The 21,690-nt window shown below is 39.9% G+C and overlaps 1 protein-coding gene across 1 annotated transcript in view; it reads left to right on the top strand.

The window, feature by feature from the left end:
- Positions 1–8,838: 8,838 nt before the first annotated feature.
- LIX1 (limb and CNS expressed 1) overlaps positions 8,839–21,690 on the top strand; it is a 45,360-nt gene continuing 32,508 nt past the window's right edge. Inside the window, exon 1 of the mRNA XM_081131484.1 lies at positions 8,839–9,191. Within this exon, the coding sequence (XP_080987610.1) occupies positions 9,110–9,191 (82 nt within the window). The 5' untranslated portion in view covers positions 8,839–9,109. The remainder of the gene's footprint in view (positions 9,192–21,690) is intronic.

Here is a 21,690-nt window from a genome sequence, read left to right on the forward strand (position 1 = left end):
TATTTAAATTGGTAATGTGGTCATGGGAACAGAAACTTGAAATAGTCCCACCACAGTTTTTACAGCAGCCAGTTTTTATGCAGGCCTGAGTAGAAGTAGACAAGTTATGGGTATGGGGGCGGTAAAGGAAGGAGGAGTGAAAAACTCAATATTCTTAGCTGGGTGGATCCAAAACATGTTTCACTTCAACATTAACAGATACTTATTAAGTGTAGGCAATAAAGAAAATACATAAGATAGGGTTCCTCCCCCAAAGACTTTATAATCCAGTGAGATGTGAAGGTGGGTGCTTAAGTATATGTACCTGATTATACTCAAGTTCCTTCTGCATTGTCCAGGAGACAAAAGGAACATCACCTATGGCAGAAAAGGACCACTAGATGGCAATATCGCCACAGTTACCAGACAGGATGTCCTTAAATTACTGGCATCTGGGATGATGATCTAGCAGAGACAACATCAGCACATTCTTTTCCAAGATTGATAAAACAACAGATTCCCTTCCACCTTTGAAAAATTAATTTTACTGGTATTTGCAGACCTATCATTAATAAGTTCACCTTAATATAAATGTAAAAAAATGTTAAATTTAATTTCCTTGAAAATTAAACTAATATTGAAAGTACATAGCTTTGAATTTAAATTTATGTATTTTTTTTTAATATTCTGTCTACTTTAAAACATTTTAACAACAAAATAATATTGACAGCTTAGTAGAACCACAGAATGATTATTTTGGAATAATCATATTCAGAGTGTCAAAAGCGATTGGGAATGAAACACATGACTTCATCCTACTCAGCCTTACTCAGTTGACTCAGTCCACTTTTGGGTGCTTCCTTCATAAAAACTTGCTACTGTTTGAGGACTTAGAAGGCAAACAGTTCTTTTCCTTAATAGCTTAATGTTTCCTGTGGGTCACAGTACAAAGTAGTCAAATGCACAAATTTAAAATTATTCAGGGTTTAATCACAATTATTTTTAAAAGATGCTTGTGAATAGCTATCAATTAGAAATTAGTTTGCCTTGTCAGACGAGATGTAACCCTCACATTTTAAAATACCTATAGTGGAACAATAAGCAAAAATAAAATTTAAGTATAAATGTAGTTAAGGTGTGTATCATGATTCTTAGCATGTTTTCCCTCTGGGAGTTCCAAATGTAAACCCTGGTTCTACCACTTCCCAAACCTCAGATACTTGCTGTTAGCCTCTCTAACCTCACGTTTTGATTTGTAAAATGACGAAAGTTCCTATCTCTGCATTGTGAAGATTAAATGAAATATAACACTAGTAAGGAGCTAAGCACAGTACCTGATACATAATGTACATTTAGTAGGACTTAAGAGAAATCTTCACTCTTTTCAAGATCACTAATACTTCAACTATGATCCTTCTGGTGTTCTGTTTTTATCAAGTCGCACAGAGGCTTTGCCTGTAGCCTTGCATCATCTACCTGATGTTCCATTAGATGAGCTTTTGCTACAAGACATGCGGTTTATACTCGTGCTGATTTTGTGGTATTGGTAGCCATTGCTTTGTTCTTGCCGCACAGCTGGCTTTCCCCAGAACTATAAAGACCTTTAAAAGGTACTAACCAGGTTAGTGCAGCTCGAGATAATCATTCTTTTAGTCAAGTATTCAGTAAGTTTTCTGGCAAACACATAGTTGCATAATTAAAGAACTCCCCAGGGGAACTTGCTGCCCTACAGGTTTATCAGCCACTTCCACAGGATGCAGGGGTGAGTTCTTAGGTTCTCAGGAGAGCACTCCTGAGGTGTAGGTTCACTTCACGTCACAGATTCTCTCCTCTGGGTGGGCTAAGGCTCGTCATCATCATTTATCCCTTCTCAGAACTTCTCTCTGGAGAACGTCAGGCCATATTTTAGTTTGACTTTGATTTGCTTGAAGTACAGTACTAGCACCATCTTATGCAACTGTGTAAGGCTGGGATGAGGTGGAGTTCAGAATAGCCACGAGCTAACAGTTGTACGATAATCAGGAGGGTGGGAATAACTCCAAAGCCTACCACAAGCACAAAGACTAATATTGGTACATTTAAAATACAAGGTTTCCTTTTACCTTAATATGTAAGTGATGATTACATTAAAATTTTATATAACATTTAGAATCAGATTATTGTAGGCTTAATTCCGTAAGTAGGAACATGGCCTTATGTTACTTGGGACATTTGTCACAATGTTATGTGCTTCCACTTTTTAAAAGTAACCACTTGAAATAAATGAATTAAAAAAAGAAAAAAACAAACAAAAAACCCTGCTTACTATGATTTGCTGTTCGTAAAAGAGGTTTGGCCTTCATTAGAAAAAAAAAATGTACACATCAGTATTCCATGTGTTTGGTGTTACATAAAGTGATATCGGGAGGGAGTACACAGATTTTTTAAGATAAAATTTTTGCTGGAAGCCTCCACTGTTTCTGAAGAGAGAGTAATTACATGCCAGTACAAAGTAGTAGACTGCAGAGCCTGGCATCTTCGATCTAGGGCTGAGGAAATTAGGACCGTGGATAACTGAAAGGCCAGAGTGACTTGGTGGGTTGTTTGAGGGAAGAAGGACTTGGTTTAGGAGGAAGACTGAAAAAGAGAGCTTGCCAGGAGAAATCGTGCCGAAAATGCAGAGGACAGAAATGAATGGAGTGTGCTTGTTATGCTGGAGTTGGGAAATGGGTGGTGTGCTGCAAGGGACCAAATTAAAGATGATTTTGAAATTCTTTAGAAGTTTAACGATGTATCAGGAAAAAGCGATTATAGATTTTGAGCAGTGCAATGATTTGATTTTAAAGGGAGATGAGGGACTAGAACTAAGGAAACTATCAATGTCAGACGATGGACTGGAGGGGGTCTGGAAAGAGTCTAAAAGGTTGCCCACCCAGCCAGCCTAAGGATTAAGGTCAAGACAATCTGGAATAGAATCCTTTTATGTCTAACTAGAGTTACAGAGATCCTTCACTACCTTGTTTTTATTTTCGAGATGAGAAAATACCTTTGGACATAAAATTACCTGCCCAGAGTCACAGAGAGTGAAATAAGGTTGGAGGTGAGTGGGAGGAAAAGATGGAATCGATCAGTACCAGAAAAGTGGGTGGTGAGAAAACCCGCACAGTCAGCTTTGGGGGTCTGCAAAGTCACTAAGGTCTGCAAACTTTGACTTGTCTTCCTGCTCCTGTGGATGAGGGGACAATCCTCACAACTGGGTCCTTCACAAAGTTGCCTTCCTTTTTAAAAAACAAAATGTGGTGGTTTGTTCCTCACTCCACGGACTCTCCCTCCCCCCTCATAATAAGCGTTTTTTATCTTCTTCCTCTCCCTTCATAATGAGCCTTTTTTATCTTCTCTCAGGCCCAAGAAAACCCATTTCAATAGACCAACGCCCCGAGTGGAACATTTCTGGTGGGAGAGGAACAGGGTGGTGCTGGGGGGGCAGTTCTCTTTCTTTGAGCTCAAAGCTACTGAGGTACCTTGAGAGGATCAGAAGGATATATTATTCTCCAACTTGGTCTTTCTCCAATTTTCAGTTTGTGGAAAAATAGGTCCTCTTTCTTTGCAGTCTCCTATTCCTCCTTCTTTAAACAATTTTTGAAAAGAAATCATATTTCTCCTGTGTCAGCAGGATGCGTGCTAAGTGCAGTGCTCTGGTGGTGACTGCATAGGAAGTAAAATGGAAATTATAGTTTACAGTGTGAAATGGATGGCACAAGGCTTTTATCTTAATGTAAGCATACCCATAAGTGTAGCCTGAATTGAATTAAGAGTACACTAAAGATGCAGTCTTTACAGGAAGCTTCATCTAAAATATATGGAGCTGTGAAATTACTGGCTAGCTTCAATTTAACGTCTCCATCAACTAATCTCAGGTTTAAGTCATTTGTTTAAAACCAATAAACATTCTCCCTAGGCTTGTTTTAAACTAATATTATTAATTTTTTCAGAGTCCAGGTTTTTATTTTAATATGCTCATTATTGTTGCAAATATTTAAACATTTCGTACAACTCATACCCCCAGAAATATGACACTGTCTAAAGAAAGAAAAAGGTAGCTGGGATGGGCTCATGTAAAACTGGGTGTGTGTGTCATTCCTCAGCATGCCACTTACAGTGGAGGCCTCATCTCTTTTTGTTTGAGTGTCTCAGAGACTCAGAGTTCAGATACCTCTTTCAGGATCAATCTGATCACCTTATAGCCACAACTTGTGTAACCTTTTTTCCTAAACACCCAACAAAATAAGTGACTGTCCTGGACAGTAGGATCCAGGGGGTGGACGGGAGTGGTTTATGAGAAAATGCAGGAAGAGGGAGAGGAACCAATAATTAGATTTTTATGAAAGAGAAAATATTGTAAAGGCCACTGGCAAAATCCACTCCAAAAACTAAAAAAAAAAAAATTTAAACTGTCTTTTTCAAAATATGTATTATGCTGGAAGTCAGCCAGCCACAGTTAAGGTAATCAGTTCTCACCAAACATATCTAATGATACCCAAGGGCTTGGTATCATTATCTCCAACCTTGTAAATTTGAACACCCAAATTCTCCCACCTTTAAATAACTGAGTTTATCCTGAAAGCGTTAACCTGTGAATTAGCTGAGCCTTCCCCAATAATATCTTTGGCCTAGAAAGTATTACTTTAAATATATATATATATTTATTTAGTTTTTATTGATTTCAGAGAGAAGGAGAGAGAAATAGAAACATCAATGATGGGAGAGTCATCATTGATCGGCTGCCTCCTGCACACCCCCAACTAGGGATCAAGCCTGAAACCTGGGCATGTGCCCTGACCGGGAATCGAACCACAATCTCCAGGATCCTAGGTCGATGCGCAATCGCTGAGCCACGTCAGCCGGGTTATAAAGTACTTCTTGAAGAATCAGTTTTACTTCTCTTTGGAAAGCAAATACCAAGACAGACTTGGGTGATTGTTTACATAAAACAATCAAGATGACAAGCACTCATTCAGGATCCCCTTCTAGGAATAGAAGGCTCAGATAAAGGAGAGGTTTACCTTCATTACGCTTTCTGGTTTAGGGTGTTGACTTTGACTGCCCTGGCAAGGAAAAAGGGCAGCTCACTCACGGTTTTATCTGGTGGAGAGGAAAATTATTTCATAAAAGCATTTTACATAATTTTCTATAAAATGGGGGAAATGTACACTTTAATCTGTAGATGGGGTATTAATCAATTTTCTAATTATTTTGTTCATGTTCCTAAATGTAGTGAAATATCAATGAGCAAATGTCTGAAATTAAGTTCTTTTATGTTGCCTGTGTTTTTAAATTTGTTTTGTCTCTAATCTGAAGTTGCCTTTCTCACTAACCCTCTATGAGAATACCTTCATTCAAACATCCCATTGGTCCCTTCCAAGTTGAGAGGAAACAAAGTTGACGCTAACCAGCCATTCATTCCTCCTTGCTGTCTTTTCCTTGCTGACACTAAACGGTCATTAGCCATTACCTCTGGAAAGTCAGTTTCTTCCCGGCCCTTCTGCACTCTCACACTCCACTCCAGTTTTTAGGCCCTTCCAGTATTTGCTAATCCAGTATTTAGGCCCTTCCAGTTCTCTCTGCCCACCTCCCATTGGAATCTTCGAGAAGCTGCCGTCAGTCGTTTCCCATTGCTCTTGTAAACTACTTGCTCTCCGTATTAATTTATTTAACTGCATGAATCCAATCCCTTTTCATTTATTTATGATATCTTAAATTGTCAGTGTTTAAGAATCTAGGCATTAGCAAGTAAGTGAAGAAATTATTTCAGGGAAGATAATCTTCCTAAATCTCACTCAGGGCCCTCTCCTTCCTGAGTCACCGGATGCCTTAGAGTAGTGATAAGCTGGCTCAGGCTGTTACTGCAGGCGGAGTCTTTGGAGTCTGCATGCCCCGTGCTGAAAATTTTAGGGACCTGGAGTCTCACAAGCCTCACTGCAGCCTCACCTACCGGCCTACCTCCTGCTTACTTACCCCCTTCTCTTCTTCCAGGGCAGAGCGGATCGTCAAGTGAGGAGGCAAGGAGGATGGTGGGGGTTCCTTCCTGTTTTTAACTAAAGATGATTCTTTGGTGCATTTATTGTTTTTCTAACATTCTGGATGTGATTTCAATTAGTGGTCCCTGCCTCCTTGTTATTTTTGTACCTTTTATGAACTTTAACAAAAATATTACTGCAATGACAGGAATGAATTTTTCTTACCAGCAAAATTACTGTTTCCATAGACTTTTTGTCACATTGTGCATGAAATGGTGCAAAAACATACCCCTAGATTTCTCATCTTCTCTCTGGAAGCTGGTAAGTGTGCTGTTGCACTGAGCCTGCTCCTTCACACTGGGTGATAACTTCATCACCAAATATGTCAGTTGGATGCCATTTCTCATACTTCCGAGCAGCACTCTAATAGGACTGTAAAAACACCGTTTGGTTTTCACTGAGTCACGCACCCTGTCCCAGTGCTTTGGTCTTGCTTTTGGCGTGTTCCTACAGACGGTCGAGGTCACAGTGAAATCTAACTTGTGAACCGTGTGCAGAATCGGAACTAAAATAGACGCACTGCACAAGGATTGCTCAGGTTCTTCCATGTGTCTCAGGTGCCTTCTGCATCGCAGAGATGGTGAGAAAACGTAGTTTTTCTAGGCTGCCTCGCGACAGCACTTACAGGCGAGGTGTCTTCATGGGCAGACAAGGAAGGAAACATGTTTCAGAAAACTTCTGCTGAATGGAAGGGCCCGATGAGAAAAAAAGAAACTATAGTAATTAACCGTAATGTTATAGAATCTACCTTCCTAGAATTCTTTTTCCATTTTTTAAAATAGGACATTAAAGAACATGATATTTTTATGAAATTACCTTTGTAAATCTCTTTTGGAGTTCTCTAATTTGCCTTCTTTAGAAAAATCTTGTGGCAGTTGACGATTAGTTTACTTAGCAAATTCTTGCCTTTGATTTTAGCCAGCATTAGCAGTATCTCTGAATCACCCTATTAAGTTGTCTTTCATATTAATGCATGGATATGAGGTTGACTATGAGAATAGAAGTGATTTGTTTAATGACCAGTCCAGCTTCTAGGAAACAAATATATGACTTCCCAAAAAGTTAGAAAATGTTTGATAATATTTGTGTTCATTTGCAGTGTATCCATGGAATCATAGATGTTAAATCTGAAAGACAGCATCTAGCCCAACCCCCTAATTTTACAGATTTGGACTCTGAGCCCAGAGAAATAGAGTGACTTCTTTAAAGTTATACAGCTAACAAAAGTCAAATGCTAGATCTTACAAATCCAAATTCAATGTTCCTTCCACCACACTACACTATTTTTATGCACTATTGGAATTAAATTTAAGCCCATAAAAAGTCCATTTATTGATTGAAATCCCAGCATCAATAATTTCTAATTTTTGTTTTTATATTATCAGTCTTAGTACTTTGAGAACTCCATATTTTTAATGTTTCCCTAATTGGAACCTTAAATATCTTGACTTCCAATTCAATACCACACTGAAAGTACTTGCACTCATTTATACTTTGTGTCCAATCAATATATAACAGTTTGGGGGGTTTTGTTTGTTTTTTGTCTACAAACCGCCCAATTTCTCTTTTAAATGATCAACCAGATGGCAAGGATACTGATGATTTTCTACTTAGTACAGCTCATGAGAAGTACACTTTGGGACCCTAAGTAAGTTTCTTAATGTGAACTGCTACATCTTTCAAGTTCTTTTTTATAATAATAACTGTGCACTCTGGGGCAGCCTCATGTCTGTTGTGTGTGGCACATACTCACTGTGGGCATTTGCTAAGTGATGGTCATTATAATAATTATTATTTCAGCCCCATTCCTTCTGTTTCCTTTTATTTAGCCCACCACCCTTCTACCAACTAGCTGAAAAGCTGATCACATGGAAAACATTTTATTTTTATAGTCTTTAAAGGACTGGTTTCAGTTAATCATATAATACAACATAATTATGGAATCTGAAAATTGGAAAGAACACTGGAAAGCAACCTCTTCTGTCTACTCTGGAAAAATATTTTAAATAAAAGTAAAGAAGTCCTCAACAAGTCTTCAACAACTAACATAGGTTGCAGCCGCTAAAATCAGCTCTTTTATACCTGGTCCAAATCCTTATTACTGCAGTGGCAGCCCATGACTTATACTTATGTCTCCTGTGGAAAGATTAATGTTGTGAGTAGTATATACAGAAAAAGAATCTGTTTTCTTAAGATCTTTTAATAACTACCTATATTCTTTTGAAAACTTTTTTTTTTTTTTGCTTCTCCTGCAATTTTTAATAGAAGTAGTTATTATGAAATGAAAGGAAATGAATGATACCAGAATTCATTAAAGTCAGTCTTGGGAATAATTCGCCTTGAAGGGCGAATAGGGAAGTCAATGTTCCCAGGCAAGCCGAAAGGCAGCCGGGAGGTTTTACTTGCCACTGCTCACCAGAAGTGACTATAATTGGGAGGGGGAGGGGTGGGGGAGGAGAGGGGGTGCCTTAAAAATTTGGCTTCCAAAGAGATGCTCCTGAATTCACATAGAGGCATATCTGGTGCCTGGCCACATTCACAATCTTTATAGCATTTCTTTACCAAATAAGAATTTAAATTATACTGATTCTTCTGAGCTGGAAGTCTTGAGCCGGAAACTCCTTTGTTACTCAGGAAAATTCCTTGAGAAATAACCTTCTTGATTCTATATGCCTGGTAACAGCACATTTGAAGATGGGGAACCAAAAGAAATATCCAAATCAGAAAGCTGCAAGCCATTCAGGCCAAATCTGGTTGGAGAGGAAAGCTGTTCCCACGATCAGGGAGCTTCCCCAGCTAGCCTGTAGGTGGGTGTGTTTAACAGAAGGAAGCAATGGAAACCTGCCTGTCAGCCAGCCTTTAGAGCTAATTAGCTCAGCACACAACAAAGATAAGTGAGCCTGCGAGGAGGGCCCCCTGAGGGGTCTTTAGATTCTGGGAAATGTCTGATTGGCAGATGTTAAAAGGGATTCTTTGGTAATCCTGTGCATCAATGAGCTGCACAAATTCAGTCCAGGACTGCAAGAGCTCAGGCATGAGGACCCTGTGCAGCAGGCTCTCACAGGCAGACCAAGATGGACAGAACCTTGGAATCCCTGAGACACATCATTGCCCAAGTCCTGCCTCACAGAGACCCAACTCTGGTCTTCAAAGACTGTAAGTACTGAAGGGGAAAAAGTTTTTACTTTTTTAGAAAATAGTCCTAAACATCTAGTCACATCCTATTTAAGTGTGATTTCTTCTAAATCTCTGTAGTCGTGTGCTGTGGTCTAAGCGATATTTAACTTGTTCCTGACTACAGTCAGAAAAATGATTTCATTTCATCTCACCTACGGGTCTTAGTTGCCGGGTTATTTTGTCAGTGATACATCTTGCTAACGGTTTAGAAGTCTCTACTAAAATCTAGACTCGCCTAAGACTTGGTGAACTTTTCCAGATGCTTTTTAAAAATAAAGCAAGGCTGATTGCTACTAAGATTACAATTAAAAATAACTTGCATAGGATAATGAAATATATATTTACTAACATGTTTAATCCTTCAGGACATATCTTAGTTATGTTAAATCAAGCATTGTGTTTGTCTGAAATTTTCTGTTCCTAACAAAAGTTAATAAATCATCACCGAGCTCTTAAATTTTGATAACAAATTATAACACACTAGTTAAAAGGCCAATGAAATTAGATATCTTCTCGCCCCTGCAACACCCTTCCCCTACAACAAATCTAAACAGCTATGGCAAAAACTTGTTTCAAAATCTTTTTTTAATGATTATGAAAAATAATTCAATCAAAGCTTTCCAAATCTGGCAGTGCTATTAAACCATTTGTCATGTAACTTTGTTTCTGGAACCAATTTGATTTCCTGCTGCTGCAAAACAGACTATCTTCCCGGTGTATCTTATCTACAGTGGGTTTCATATTACAAAGAGCTTCTGAAATAGAACTTTGCTATGGAACTGCCCAAAAGGTAAAATGCATATGGATTTTTTTTTTAACTTCAATAGGTTACAGCTTTCTTCTTTGTAAATCTCGTTATGTTTGTCTCCATCAAAACTTCAATGGTTTGGATTTTTCCTTTCTGATTGCTGAATAATGTTAGTTTCCAGATGTCCTTTTAGTTTATATTTCTCATATGTGTGATGAAGGAAAAGAAATGTTAGGCCATTTTATTCTATAAGTTTTTCTTCTTAGAAACTAAATTATAATCTGCCCTCTAAGGCATAAAATAAAAGCCTGCTTGCTTTCTTTTCTTTCTTTCTTTCTTTCTTTCTTTCTTTCTTTCTTTCTTTCTTTCTTTCTTTCTTTCTTTCTTTCTTTCTTTCTTTCTTTCTTTCTTCCTTCCTTCCTTCCTTCCTTCCTTCCTTCCTTCCTTCCTTCCTTCCTTCCTTTCTTCTTTCTTTTCTCCCTCCCTCCCTCCCTCCCTCCCTCCCTCCCTCCCTCCCTCCCTCCCTCCCTCCCTCCCTCCCTTCCTTCCTTCCTTCCTTCCTTCCTTCCTTCCTTCCTTCCTTCCTTCCTTCCTTCCTTCCTTCCTTCCTTCCTTCCTTCCTCATATTGTCTTCAAGCATGTGCCAATAGCTATATGAGGACTAATAAAATCACTCCCGACCCCAGTCTAGCCTGGAGTCTATTCAGGTTTGATATGTTTCTTTAAGTGAAAAGGGGAGGAAAGAATGTCTGTCTCCTACAATAGCACTGAATTCACTAGTGAAGGGTAAAGGGCCCTTGACCTGCCCAGAGCTTTGGATAAATTGTATAAGACCAGGGGGTCTTATGCTGAGGGTTTGGATAGTGAAAGCAGTAAAAAAAAAATAAAGGGGAAATTTTTCACTGACTTCACTGTGAATTTAAGAAGTTTAATCTGAAATCATGGCCCACTTTTTAAAATGAATTAATCCCAGAAATCGTTTACAGTGTAGCATAGAGAATAAAACAGAAGAAGGGTTGAAATAAGGCATGCATTATGTTCCGTGTCCAGACCTCTGCAGGAGCTCTTTCACATGGGAAACCAAAGCAGTGTCCTATTTTGTGTGTTTCGCTCATTGCCACAGAAGCTCAGCTTGATGAGATGGCACTGCCTGCCTACCCCAGAACGGCTGCTCCCGCAGTGCTGGCCTTGCTTAAGAGGTGTGAATAGTACACGGCGGTCCTCTCCTTCAGGTGTTTCTAATCTGAAAAATGACCAAATCAAAGTGAGCCAAATGGCAGATTTCTGCACCAGGAGTTTTTGTAACATGGAAACATCCAGCCACTCACCATGCTCGTGGCATAAATGGGAACAGCCTTACTACTCTCTGGGGCAGGACATCAGAGTCAGCGGGGCCCCCGCCATGCCGTGTACCCAGCGCATGCCAGAGGTGAGCACGCGACTCATTTTCCCGGCACACCTCTGAGCTGCCACCACCCACGCCTGTCCTAGCCGGTCTAGAGAGCTGCCTGGCCTTGGGCGGCAGGCCTGGGCAGCCCTCTCCTCCCGCCCTCCTGGCTTCCCTTCCCCGCCCCGGCACCACCTCTTCCTTCCAGAAGAAGCGGGCTAAGCGCTTAAGCGCATCACTGCCAATTGCTTCAGAAAAATTGTTACCTTACTTTCCTGAAAGATGAAAGGCCAATCCAAGAATTTTTAAAACCCCAGCACAGTTAAACAAAGGAGCATAAGGAACACTGTAGAAGTGTTTTTCTAAATTTCTATAAATGCAAAGGCAGTTTTTTTCTCTTTATTCTTTAGAAACACGTAATACAGGAGATATGGGATCATTTTATTAATTTGTTTCCCTCAGTTGGCTTTTGATTTTATAAAAAACAAGCAATAGTAAGCTGAATTTTCTTCTCAAGTTGGTGAGGAAAACACCCAGAGTTTCTGATCTGAGAACAATGCCCATGGGGACAGTCACATTCGTTTAAAGAAATGAAATTTGAATGTATTTCTCAGCCAAGGAGGCCTTCCAAGTGGCATTTTGCAATTCATGAAATCCCTCACTTGCTTTAGGCAAGGTGTTTATCTGGCAGTTGCTGTAATTTGCTTTTCCTTTTCTTCCCTTTCTGTAGTTCATTCATTAACATAGAATAAAACAACATTTTTTTTCCTCTTTTTTCCTATTGTACATCTCAAATGAAAAACAATGGAAAGACATTTTTTAAAGGTGGGCTCTCAATTTGAAGTTTGCTCATTTAAGCTGTCCTTGGCTGTTCTCCACAACCTGGGTGTCCTTATTGTGTACCAAGAAGCACTGGGAATTGCCAGGCCACCAGACAGCATCTCCTTGCAGAGAAATTAGGGCCTATTTCCCTGTTGCCTTCCTCTCTTGGCTCTGTGCAACTTCCAATTTCTTTTTCTGTGTCACGTGTCACAACCAGAGATGGGCTATCCTAAAGGCTGCCCCTGCCAGGTCTTTTAAGAGTTTGTGTGTGAGCTTACTCTTTGTTTGCCACTGTTTGACACTTTGTCACATGCTTTCTCAAAGGAAATCACCACATGGTTTCAAGGTGGCTGCACTGTCAGATCCTAACTGAGTGTTAACTCTTCAAATTACAAGAGCATAATATGCTTATCTGCCATCTTTGGGCCCTTCTTTCATTCATGGTAATGCTAGGATGTCAAGAACTCTGTACTGGGAACATTGACTCTTCACAGCGAGGGACAGTAATGTAGGTACTATTGCTATTTATAAGCGAGGGAGCTGAGGTTCATGGAGGTTAAGGTGAGTTGCCCTAGGTCACACAGCTAGTAAGTGATACAGCCAGGATTCAAATTCTATCTTCCAAATCCTCACCTTTAGCCACTGCAAGACATTGCCTCTCAGAGGTGTTAAAGGACCATGGCACAGCAATATCTGTTAGGAACACAGAGGGGGGATTGAAATGAACTCTTCTGGAGGGAACCCACTTAATAGACACATCTGAACAGGAGTATGAGAGAGAGTGAGGGGGAAGGGCATTTCTGAAGAGAGAGAACAGCTTGTCTGAAGACAGATCAGGCAATACAAGAGCAATGCTTGGGGGGGGGTGGGGGGGAGACAAGGCTGAGAAGGCAGGTGGAGTCACCCTGAAGTGTGGGCAGTAGGGAGCCATTGGAGTTAACAGTGATCCTAGATTAGTTCAGGGAGTTTATGGCCTTATGTTGCGTTTGGGAAAAGATTATATTGACATCTGTTGGAGGTACACTTCCTGATACTAAGTTGGGAGACAATTACAGCTTTTTCACAGCAAGAATTAGTTTACCCATTCAGGCAAGATGCAAGACTTGTGAATGTAAACATGCCTATAGGGGGAAACCACATTCACTACCTGAAGTCCTAAATCAAGACAAACTTTCTCAACCAGATTGTTAAAAAGCTCTCTGAGTTGTCATTGAAGCCTTGAGAATGTGTTGGTTCCTGGCATGGACTTATGAAGTGACATGTTAGATTTCACCAATATGTTTCCCCAAATTGTATAATGAAAAAAATAAGATGGACCCTTTACTAAACATTGTACAATTAGAAGGAAATTTCTCACATATTTGAGGTGCACTAACTCTTCCATTTGGGGGAACATTTTGCTGCATGAAAGGATTTATTTATATCAGATAGGTGAAGACCTCAAAAAAGTACATTTTTATCCTTTGGAGAAATTAGAACAGGCTATAGAGCTATTAAAGCCATCTTGGTAGTCATGAACCTGGCTGCGCGCAGTGTGAAAGAGCAGAGATCCTTGAGAGTCAAGTATTTCTCCATCTCATGCTTTTTAGTGTAGTTATCTGAAATCTATAAATTTGATGGTACATTTATGTCTTTTTGCATTTCACAAAGAAGAATGAAGTAGAATGTAAGGGATGAAGGTAATTGTGTAGTAAAACCTCTCCGCGCATTGCACTGCATTCCACCACGTAAAGTATGCCCGGAAGAGTATGGTTAATGCAACTGCTGCTCACTAGCTCATTTTGGAAAAAAGATTACATCCTAATCACAGTAAATTGAACTGTGGACGTCTGGTCTACTGAAGTGTATTTAAATGCCAATTTTACTTTAAAAATTTATGCTAAGAGATAATACCAACTATTTTTATATGAATTTATACAAAGAGAAAAATACAGATTTCAGTTTAGATATCACTGGGATGGACACCCTTCTTCTCTTTTCAGTAAATATATATTTGGCAGAGTTTAAATACTGAAAGTCTCAGCCCCAGAGGAAAATGCTTTTAAATGGAAAAAAATAAGTGGCTTCTTGAACGCTTAATGGCCACATCTGTCTTAGTACATTTATTTCTTAATATATAAATAAGATTAGCAAATCAAAATAAAATGTGATTGCCACTCATCCCGTGAGTAAATCAGGTGCCTCCTCATGGTCTGCTGTCTCTTCTCACCGTAGGCTTCTTTTTTTTTTAACAGTTAAGATTTGTTAGCCTGAACTCAACTTTAACAACTTCTGAAACTCATGTGTTAAGTTACAGCCCATAATAGGATACAGCTGCCCAAGGGTGCGTTTCTAAGTTATGAATTTTCTGTTTAAATGATACGGTTTTACTGATTATGTGCTACAGATTGATTTAAGAAATGTAAGACAACTTTAGAAGCCTTTCATAAAAGAATCTTCTTTATTTAATACACTTCACATTGAAGTTTTAACCCCAAAGACTCATTTCTTTTCCTCCACATTCCAATGCTCATGTAAGTTTAGTCTGTCAAGGTAGTTAAAACGATCTTATTTAGAAAGAAAAAGAAATAAGAAAGCATCCTATTGAAAGTTTAATATTGACAAAATGGGCAAGTGCTCCACTCCCTATGGTTCGCCCTACTGCCTCTCTGGTGTCCGTGGAATGCTGTTTGAATTATGGTTGGGTTTTTCCCTCCTGCGATGATAATCAGTTGATCCCTGTTTTGATCTCATCCTGTTAGGCAGCTGTGGGAACCCATCATTTAGTCACCACTCCTTTGGCACTTATGGCCTGCGCTGTGCAGTTTCTATTTCTCTCACGTGGCTCTGCATTGTGAGTTATAGCCTCACTGGCATGTTTTTGTCCACACCTAGGTTGGAAATGCCAGGAGGGCAAAGCCACAGCTCGCACTTCTATGTAACCCTCAAGGTGCCCCCCATGTGGCCAGGCACCTGGCAGGTGCACAACAGACCTGTTCTCATGGCTGATTGGTTGGTTTCCTCTCTCACAAAGGGAGGGGAGATTTTTCCTATTGTCAGGTGCGGTTCTTTATGATGAAATAAACGGTACTGAGACCTTCTAAGTCATCATCCACTGACCCCTTAATCGCAGCCTAATTGCATGCGAGGTTAATTTGACAGATGAGACAGGAGGGAGCATGGAGTAAGAAGGGGCTCTGAAATAAACACAGCCACCTCAGGTCACTTCCTCGGATCACTCACTCAGGTTGGCCTTGGTAGAACCGCTTGAATCACCTCATATACCACGTTGGTGCAGTGACTCAGGTCGCCAATCCTCATATTCACCCTCAGGATCTACCCCCCTCAACCGTGAGTCGCCAAAGGCCATGCACCATACTCTTGGGCCAAACTCTGTGCCTTCTGCATAAACCTCGTTCAATAGCTGTGGCAGAATTTTGAAGAGCTTTTTTATAATGATTGTCCCCAGGGAAGATATGTTATACACCTAAAGCCACATTTGCAAAGATTTGACTGTTTTAACTAAACAGAACTGGTCAGCAAAGCAATGTGGTTTTTTCACTTGTTTGTTTGTTTGATCCTTGGTTGTTTATCGAAAATCAACAGCCCTACAAAGTCTCTTAAATATAGTGCATTGTCAGTGCCTGATAGAACATGAGAAGCTGCAGTCTTCCTGATGGGCTACATAGATTACATCGGGTTTTTGTTTTATGTAGCTTTTGGGATTGTAGGACATCATCCACTGTGCATCATCCTGTGGTGCACATATAAACCACGCACGGGAACTCAAGCATGGCTCCGCTGCTGCTGCTGAATTCGTGTACTTAGTGACTTTTTATCTTAATTTGTCTTTGTGACGCCCTCTTCTCTCCTCTGCATTTAAAAAAAATCACCCTGTACTTCCAAATATAGGAAAAATAAGTGTTATTTAAATTTCTCTCCCTAAAAGTTCAGCAACTTTAAATTCTAAAGATAAAAATTAAACCAAAAAGAATGATACGCTTCTTGCATATTTTGGAGAACCTCCCGAGAGGCTAACTTTGTAAAACACCAAAAGGCTCTTAATTCCTTTGAGACAGTGTGCAGGGTAGAGGATGGGGACCAGACCAGAAGAAAAGAAAAAGCCAACAGGAGAAGAGACACAACACAACTAGCTGCTGGAGGAGTTAGGCACTGACTGGAGCCTGAAAGAAAGTGCCTCTGCTGGGAACAAAGCAAGACTCCAGGCTGTCTCAGTCCTGCTGTGTGGCTGTGGCTGCCTTTAGAAAGAGCATCTACACAAAAGAAAAAGGGACCGAAGTTTCCGACATGTTGTACCCGGCATGTGAGCTGTGTCAGCAAGATTCCATTAGCATGGTCAAACTTTGGCAGAGCCCAAGGATGGTTATAAATGATTAGACAGCTGGCTCTGGTGGTCAGTGTCCTGGAGTTCACCAAGCCCAGCACACACAACAAAGGTACCCCATTTTGCAACCCATTTTGCATGAATGGCAAATTGCATCACACCTTGAGCTTACCCCCAAATGATTTGGGGGTCCTTTTCTTATTTTTTCTCAACAAAACTAGAAAATCACATTGACAGGAACAGGTTTTACATGATTAAATTGCATGCATAGAAAGCACTAATTAACTTTAAAATATCATCTGCTAAGGCTAATTTAATTAAAGGTTATATTAAAATATTACAGAACATAAATCCATCTGTTTGGAGGCAAAGAATCAATTTGGAAATATGTAAGTCATCGAGAAATCCTCTCAATGATTTATCCTTAAATGGTAGCCTTTTCAAATTGTCTTTAATTGTTTTGGGCAGAGTATATTTTACCCAGCTAGAATTTTTTCTCACGTAAGGCATAAAGAAAGCGGTCCTTTTCTTCTGATAGATTTATAACATACTTTTATGATTCCTTTTTGCAGGCAAATGGTTGTCTCCCATACTAGACTTACATTAGGTAATTGAACTGGGCAATGAACTATAATATTTCTACTTTCCTGCAACATAAGCAGTCATTAAACATTAACTTAAAATAAGTTAGATACTTTCTGCAGTTTTTGCTAAGAGCAGGTTTATTGCCTTTAACATTCATTAGAAAGTGAAAAATTGGGATACACTTCCATGTTTCCACATTTTGAGACATGTCCCATTTCATCCATTTATTTTCTGGCTGTTATGAAGGTTTGACTTTACCGGTGAATGATATCAAAAGAGCTTATGCTTTTCTATCTCTGAACTCTTCACATATTTTGGAAATAAGTTAAATAGCACAATGTATACAATTAGAGACTTTTCAGACTTACTATTTTTAGAATGTTTAATGATGTGATTTCCAATCCAAGAGCAGTCAGCTTCAAAGATGCAATATGCAAGCATATAACCAGACCTTTTCATTTCTTCATCACCTTCTCTCACTACAAATAATAGCTAACACTCTAGAGCTTACTATGTTGAAGCTCTCTCTTCTGAGCATTTTCCGTTTTGAGCCTTACAGCAACCCTGCGATGTAAGTACTGCATTCTACAGACAGACCTGGAACAGCTGGGTCGTTATCTGACAGTGGTAGAAACAGAAATCAAACCCAAGCATGCTGGCTCCAGAGTCCATAATTTTAACTACTAAATGAACTGCCTGCCTGTTGATAAAAGGTGGAGAGACAAGATGCAGTGTGAGTTTTCCTGTGTTTGAACCAGTGCCTTTATTTGAGGGCTCTTCTGTGACATACTCCATAATCCATGGGACATTTGTATCCTCTCTGTCTCAGAATTCCCACATGGAAGCATAGATCATGTGTCCCTACAGGCATCTCCATTGTGTCCAATCTCTGAAAATGACCATCGCTTTACTTTTGAGATAAAAGCCTCTGAGTGTCCAGTTACTGATTTCCTTCTCTGAAAGGACGATGCTCTGATGCTCTTTCCAGGCTGCTGAAGGAGCATTCTCCTCTTGCTTATTTCATCTCCTACTAACTTAAAGATTTTTGTGCCCAAGCTCCTCCCCAAGCAACATTCTCCTTGGGATAACCCAGATGCAAAAGAGCAACCCCACACTCTCTCCAAGAGTCTGGCCCCTCCTCTTCATGGATGGAACCACCACAGGCAGCATGACACTTTGACAAGGACAGAAAAATGGGGGGGGGGGGGGAGGGTTGTTATGGGCTCCTGCTTTTCTCCCTCCTGGGTGAAGCTGGGACACCAGGACAATGGGGATGATTTTCAATTATTAAACAGAGCTAAGTTCCCTTACCCTGTCCCCTGTCAAATCATACCCCCTTCCCAATGGCACCCTTTCCTATCACTCCCTTATACAGTTCCTCAGTTGAGGCATATTATTTTCTTACTCTTTTTGTCAAATGCCACCCTCCCTCCTTTGGGAGCACAATTTCTCTCCCTTCTCCAATCCTGGTCTACATCTCACATCTCTGAGGTGGCTGGGAGTAGGCTCTCCTTTTATACAGATTTTTCCTGGCATTTCCAGCCCACACTCATCTACTTGTCTCGTTCTATTGATCTAAGTATTGTCACATCAATTTTTAAGTTTTAACTATTACTTTAAAATCATCTCTGTTCTACATTGTAGCACTCGCAATGTTCTGTTCACTAATTATATTATGAATATATTATTTTTGCAATCAAATTGTAAATCTTTATGGACAGAGGACTGTTTTTTACTTATTTTTTACTCCATACTCTCAAGGTCAGTGTTGCCAGATAGATGATGCCAGTGCCACATTGTTGGTTAATTATGGTGTTCTGTCCCACTGGTACCACGGGGTACTTTCAAATCCTTTCCAACAGAGTGCTCCAGGCAGTCAACATAAATGGCACTCCAAGACAAAAGCACTCATCATCCCCCATTCAGGGCTTTCCTAAGCCCTACTTATTATGAAGGTAAAGCCCCAGCTATCAAGAGACTAGCTGTCCCTTGTCTACTCTGACGAGGCTTCATCTTTCTGCACATACTCCACCATCTCCAGCTGGGGAATGGCTGCACCAACACATCCATGTTGTGTGGGCACCACAGTGGTTTATACATGAAACCTGATTCCAGAAGGAAGTATCGACCTCTCCATGAATCACAGTGACTTCATTTACCTTCTATATGTTCATTGAGTTGCACTGAAACTGCTCAGATATGTAGGGTTTTCTTAGATTCCAAATGAATTTAACAAATTGCTTCTGGATGAATAACCCTGTGCTAGCAAGGAGGCTACAGAGAAGAATGAAACAGAGTCCTTGCCCTCTAGAGTCTCAGTCTGCTATGAGTTAAATAACAGAAAACTGTACTTTGTAAGATGAATTATCACAAGGTGTTTCATTCCTCTGGCCAGAAGGAAGTCCAACCAAGTCTGACTTGATAAATTTAGCTTTTGCTGAAGCTGATTGAGGATACATGCTAGAGTGAGTCAAAGGGTGAATGGTCAAGGTATTACATGTTGCTGGATGTCTTCATTGGTCAACTGTCTCCTGTGAATACCTCAACGCTGAACTTTATAATCAAAAAGAAAGCTTGAGGAAGGGGAAAGTGAAAGCATTACTTGTAAGAGACTTGCTTAGGGATCTAATTACCATTCTGAAAACTCTGTCATAGACAAATTTCAAGACACAGTGAAAAATAAAATAGCCACACTAATGTCTATAAATTACATAGGAAATTGTCTTGGTGTTGGTGCACAAAATATTTAAAACTGCTGAAGAGATTTAGTCAGCTTGGGCTGATGTAACAAAATGCCACAGTGTGGGTGGCTTAAACAACAGAAATTTATTTCTCACAGTTCTTAAGGCTAGGAACTTCAAGTTTCCAAAATATTTGATTCTTAGTGAGAACCCTCTTCCTGGCTTGCACAACCATCTTGCTGTGTCCTCACACAGCTGAGAGAGGAAGTTCTGGTGTCTTGTTCAGTTCTTAGAAGGGCCCTAAAAGAAGTCACAAAAAGGGACTGGATTTTATGCTGTTATTCCTAGGATAAAGACCTTCTCATTTATTGTTCATTGAGACAAAGTAGAAACTTTTCAAAATAAACTTTACTAAACTTTGAGAGATATAATACATGGCCCAAAAAAGATGTATTCCAGACTATAGCTTTCTAACTCTGAGGTGGAGGGCACCATCAGGCAGACTTGACCTTGACTTTTGCTCATGTCCTTCTGCCCAGAAAGCCTGTATCAAGCCTCTCCTCAGTCTTTTGTCATTTCCTCTTGTTTCTCTTGTGGTCTCTCCTTTAGACATCTTTCCTGAAAAGAAGGGATTATAGCGGGATGCCTTACAGCCCTCTCGGAGGCACCCAATCAGTGGGTATATTTATAACATTATTTTAGACCAGAGCAAAGTGTTGGCTGAAGAATGATCATCAGGATACCTGTTCACATGCACACAGAATGCTCATTCAGTGTGACAGCTCCAAACTGGAAACATGTCATATCACTTGTATGAAAAAATATTAACCTTTGCTTTCTTTGACTTTGTGAAGAAAAAAATGTCATAAAAATAGTACTTGGGAAAAACTAAGTGAAATAATTCTTATGAAGAGCCTCCTATGCTTGCCCTACCAACAGCCCACAAATGCAGCATATTTTCCATACCTCCAATGACATTCAAATATTCAACTACATTTCTTTTATTAAAAAAAAATTTATTTTTATTGATTTCAGAGGAGAGGAAAGGAGGGGGAGAGAGAGACAGAAACATCAATGATGAGAGTCATTGATTGGCTGCCTCCTGCACGCCCCCTACTGGGGGATGGAGCCTGCAACCCTGTCATATGCCCTGACTGGGAATCAAACCGTGATCTCCTGGATCATGGGTCAATGCTCAACCACTAAGCCACGCCAGCTGGGCCTCAACTAACATTTCTTATGCTCCTACTATGTTCAAGACATTGTGGAAAAATGATATAATTGTTCCTCTGAAGAGCACTGTCTCTAGTAGAGGTAGACACACATGAAAACAACTTAAATTCCATCATAATTAGGGAGTGTCTCAGAATAAACACAGAGCATAGACTATACACTCAGATAGAACTAGGTTTAAAATCCCAGGTCTAATTTGAGTTGCTGTGTGATTGTATCCTGAACATGTCTTATTTCTTATTTATAAGTTGTGGATGATAAAAACAAACAAACAAAAAAAACCCACACATTTCTAGGGGACATTGTAAGGATTAAGTGAGAAAATGCATAGTGCCTGTCATATAATGGGTACATGATAGGGGAGATGAGAATAGCAACGTCTTCCTACAGCAGGGCTTCTTAAACTTCAATGTGCATCAGGTTGCCTAAAAATCTTAAGAAGGCAGCTTCTGGTTCAGTGAGCCTAGGTGTGGCCAGAGATCCTACATTTCTAACAAGTCCCCAAGTGATATACACACTGTTTCTCAGAAAACTGCCATTTCTGTAACAAGGAGTTAGAAACTTTTTTGGTTTTGGTTTTATTTATAAGGAGCTGATGCTGGAGGTGAATCTTAAAAAATGATTAGGTGCCATCAGGGAAGACAACAGGCAGTGGAAAGAAGGGCCTTCTGAGAAGAGAATGGAAATATGGGTCTTGC

Source organism: Miniopterus schreibersii (assembly GCF_964146895.1).
Source record: "Miniopterus schreibersii genome assembly, chromosome: 3".
Taxonomy (NCBI): Eukaryota; Metazoa; Chordata; class Mammalia; order Chiroptera; family Miniopteridae; genus Miniopterus; species Miniopterus schreibersii.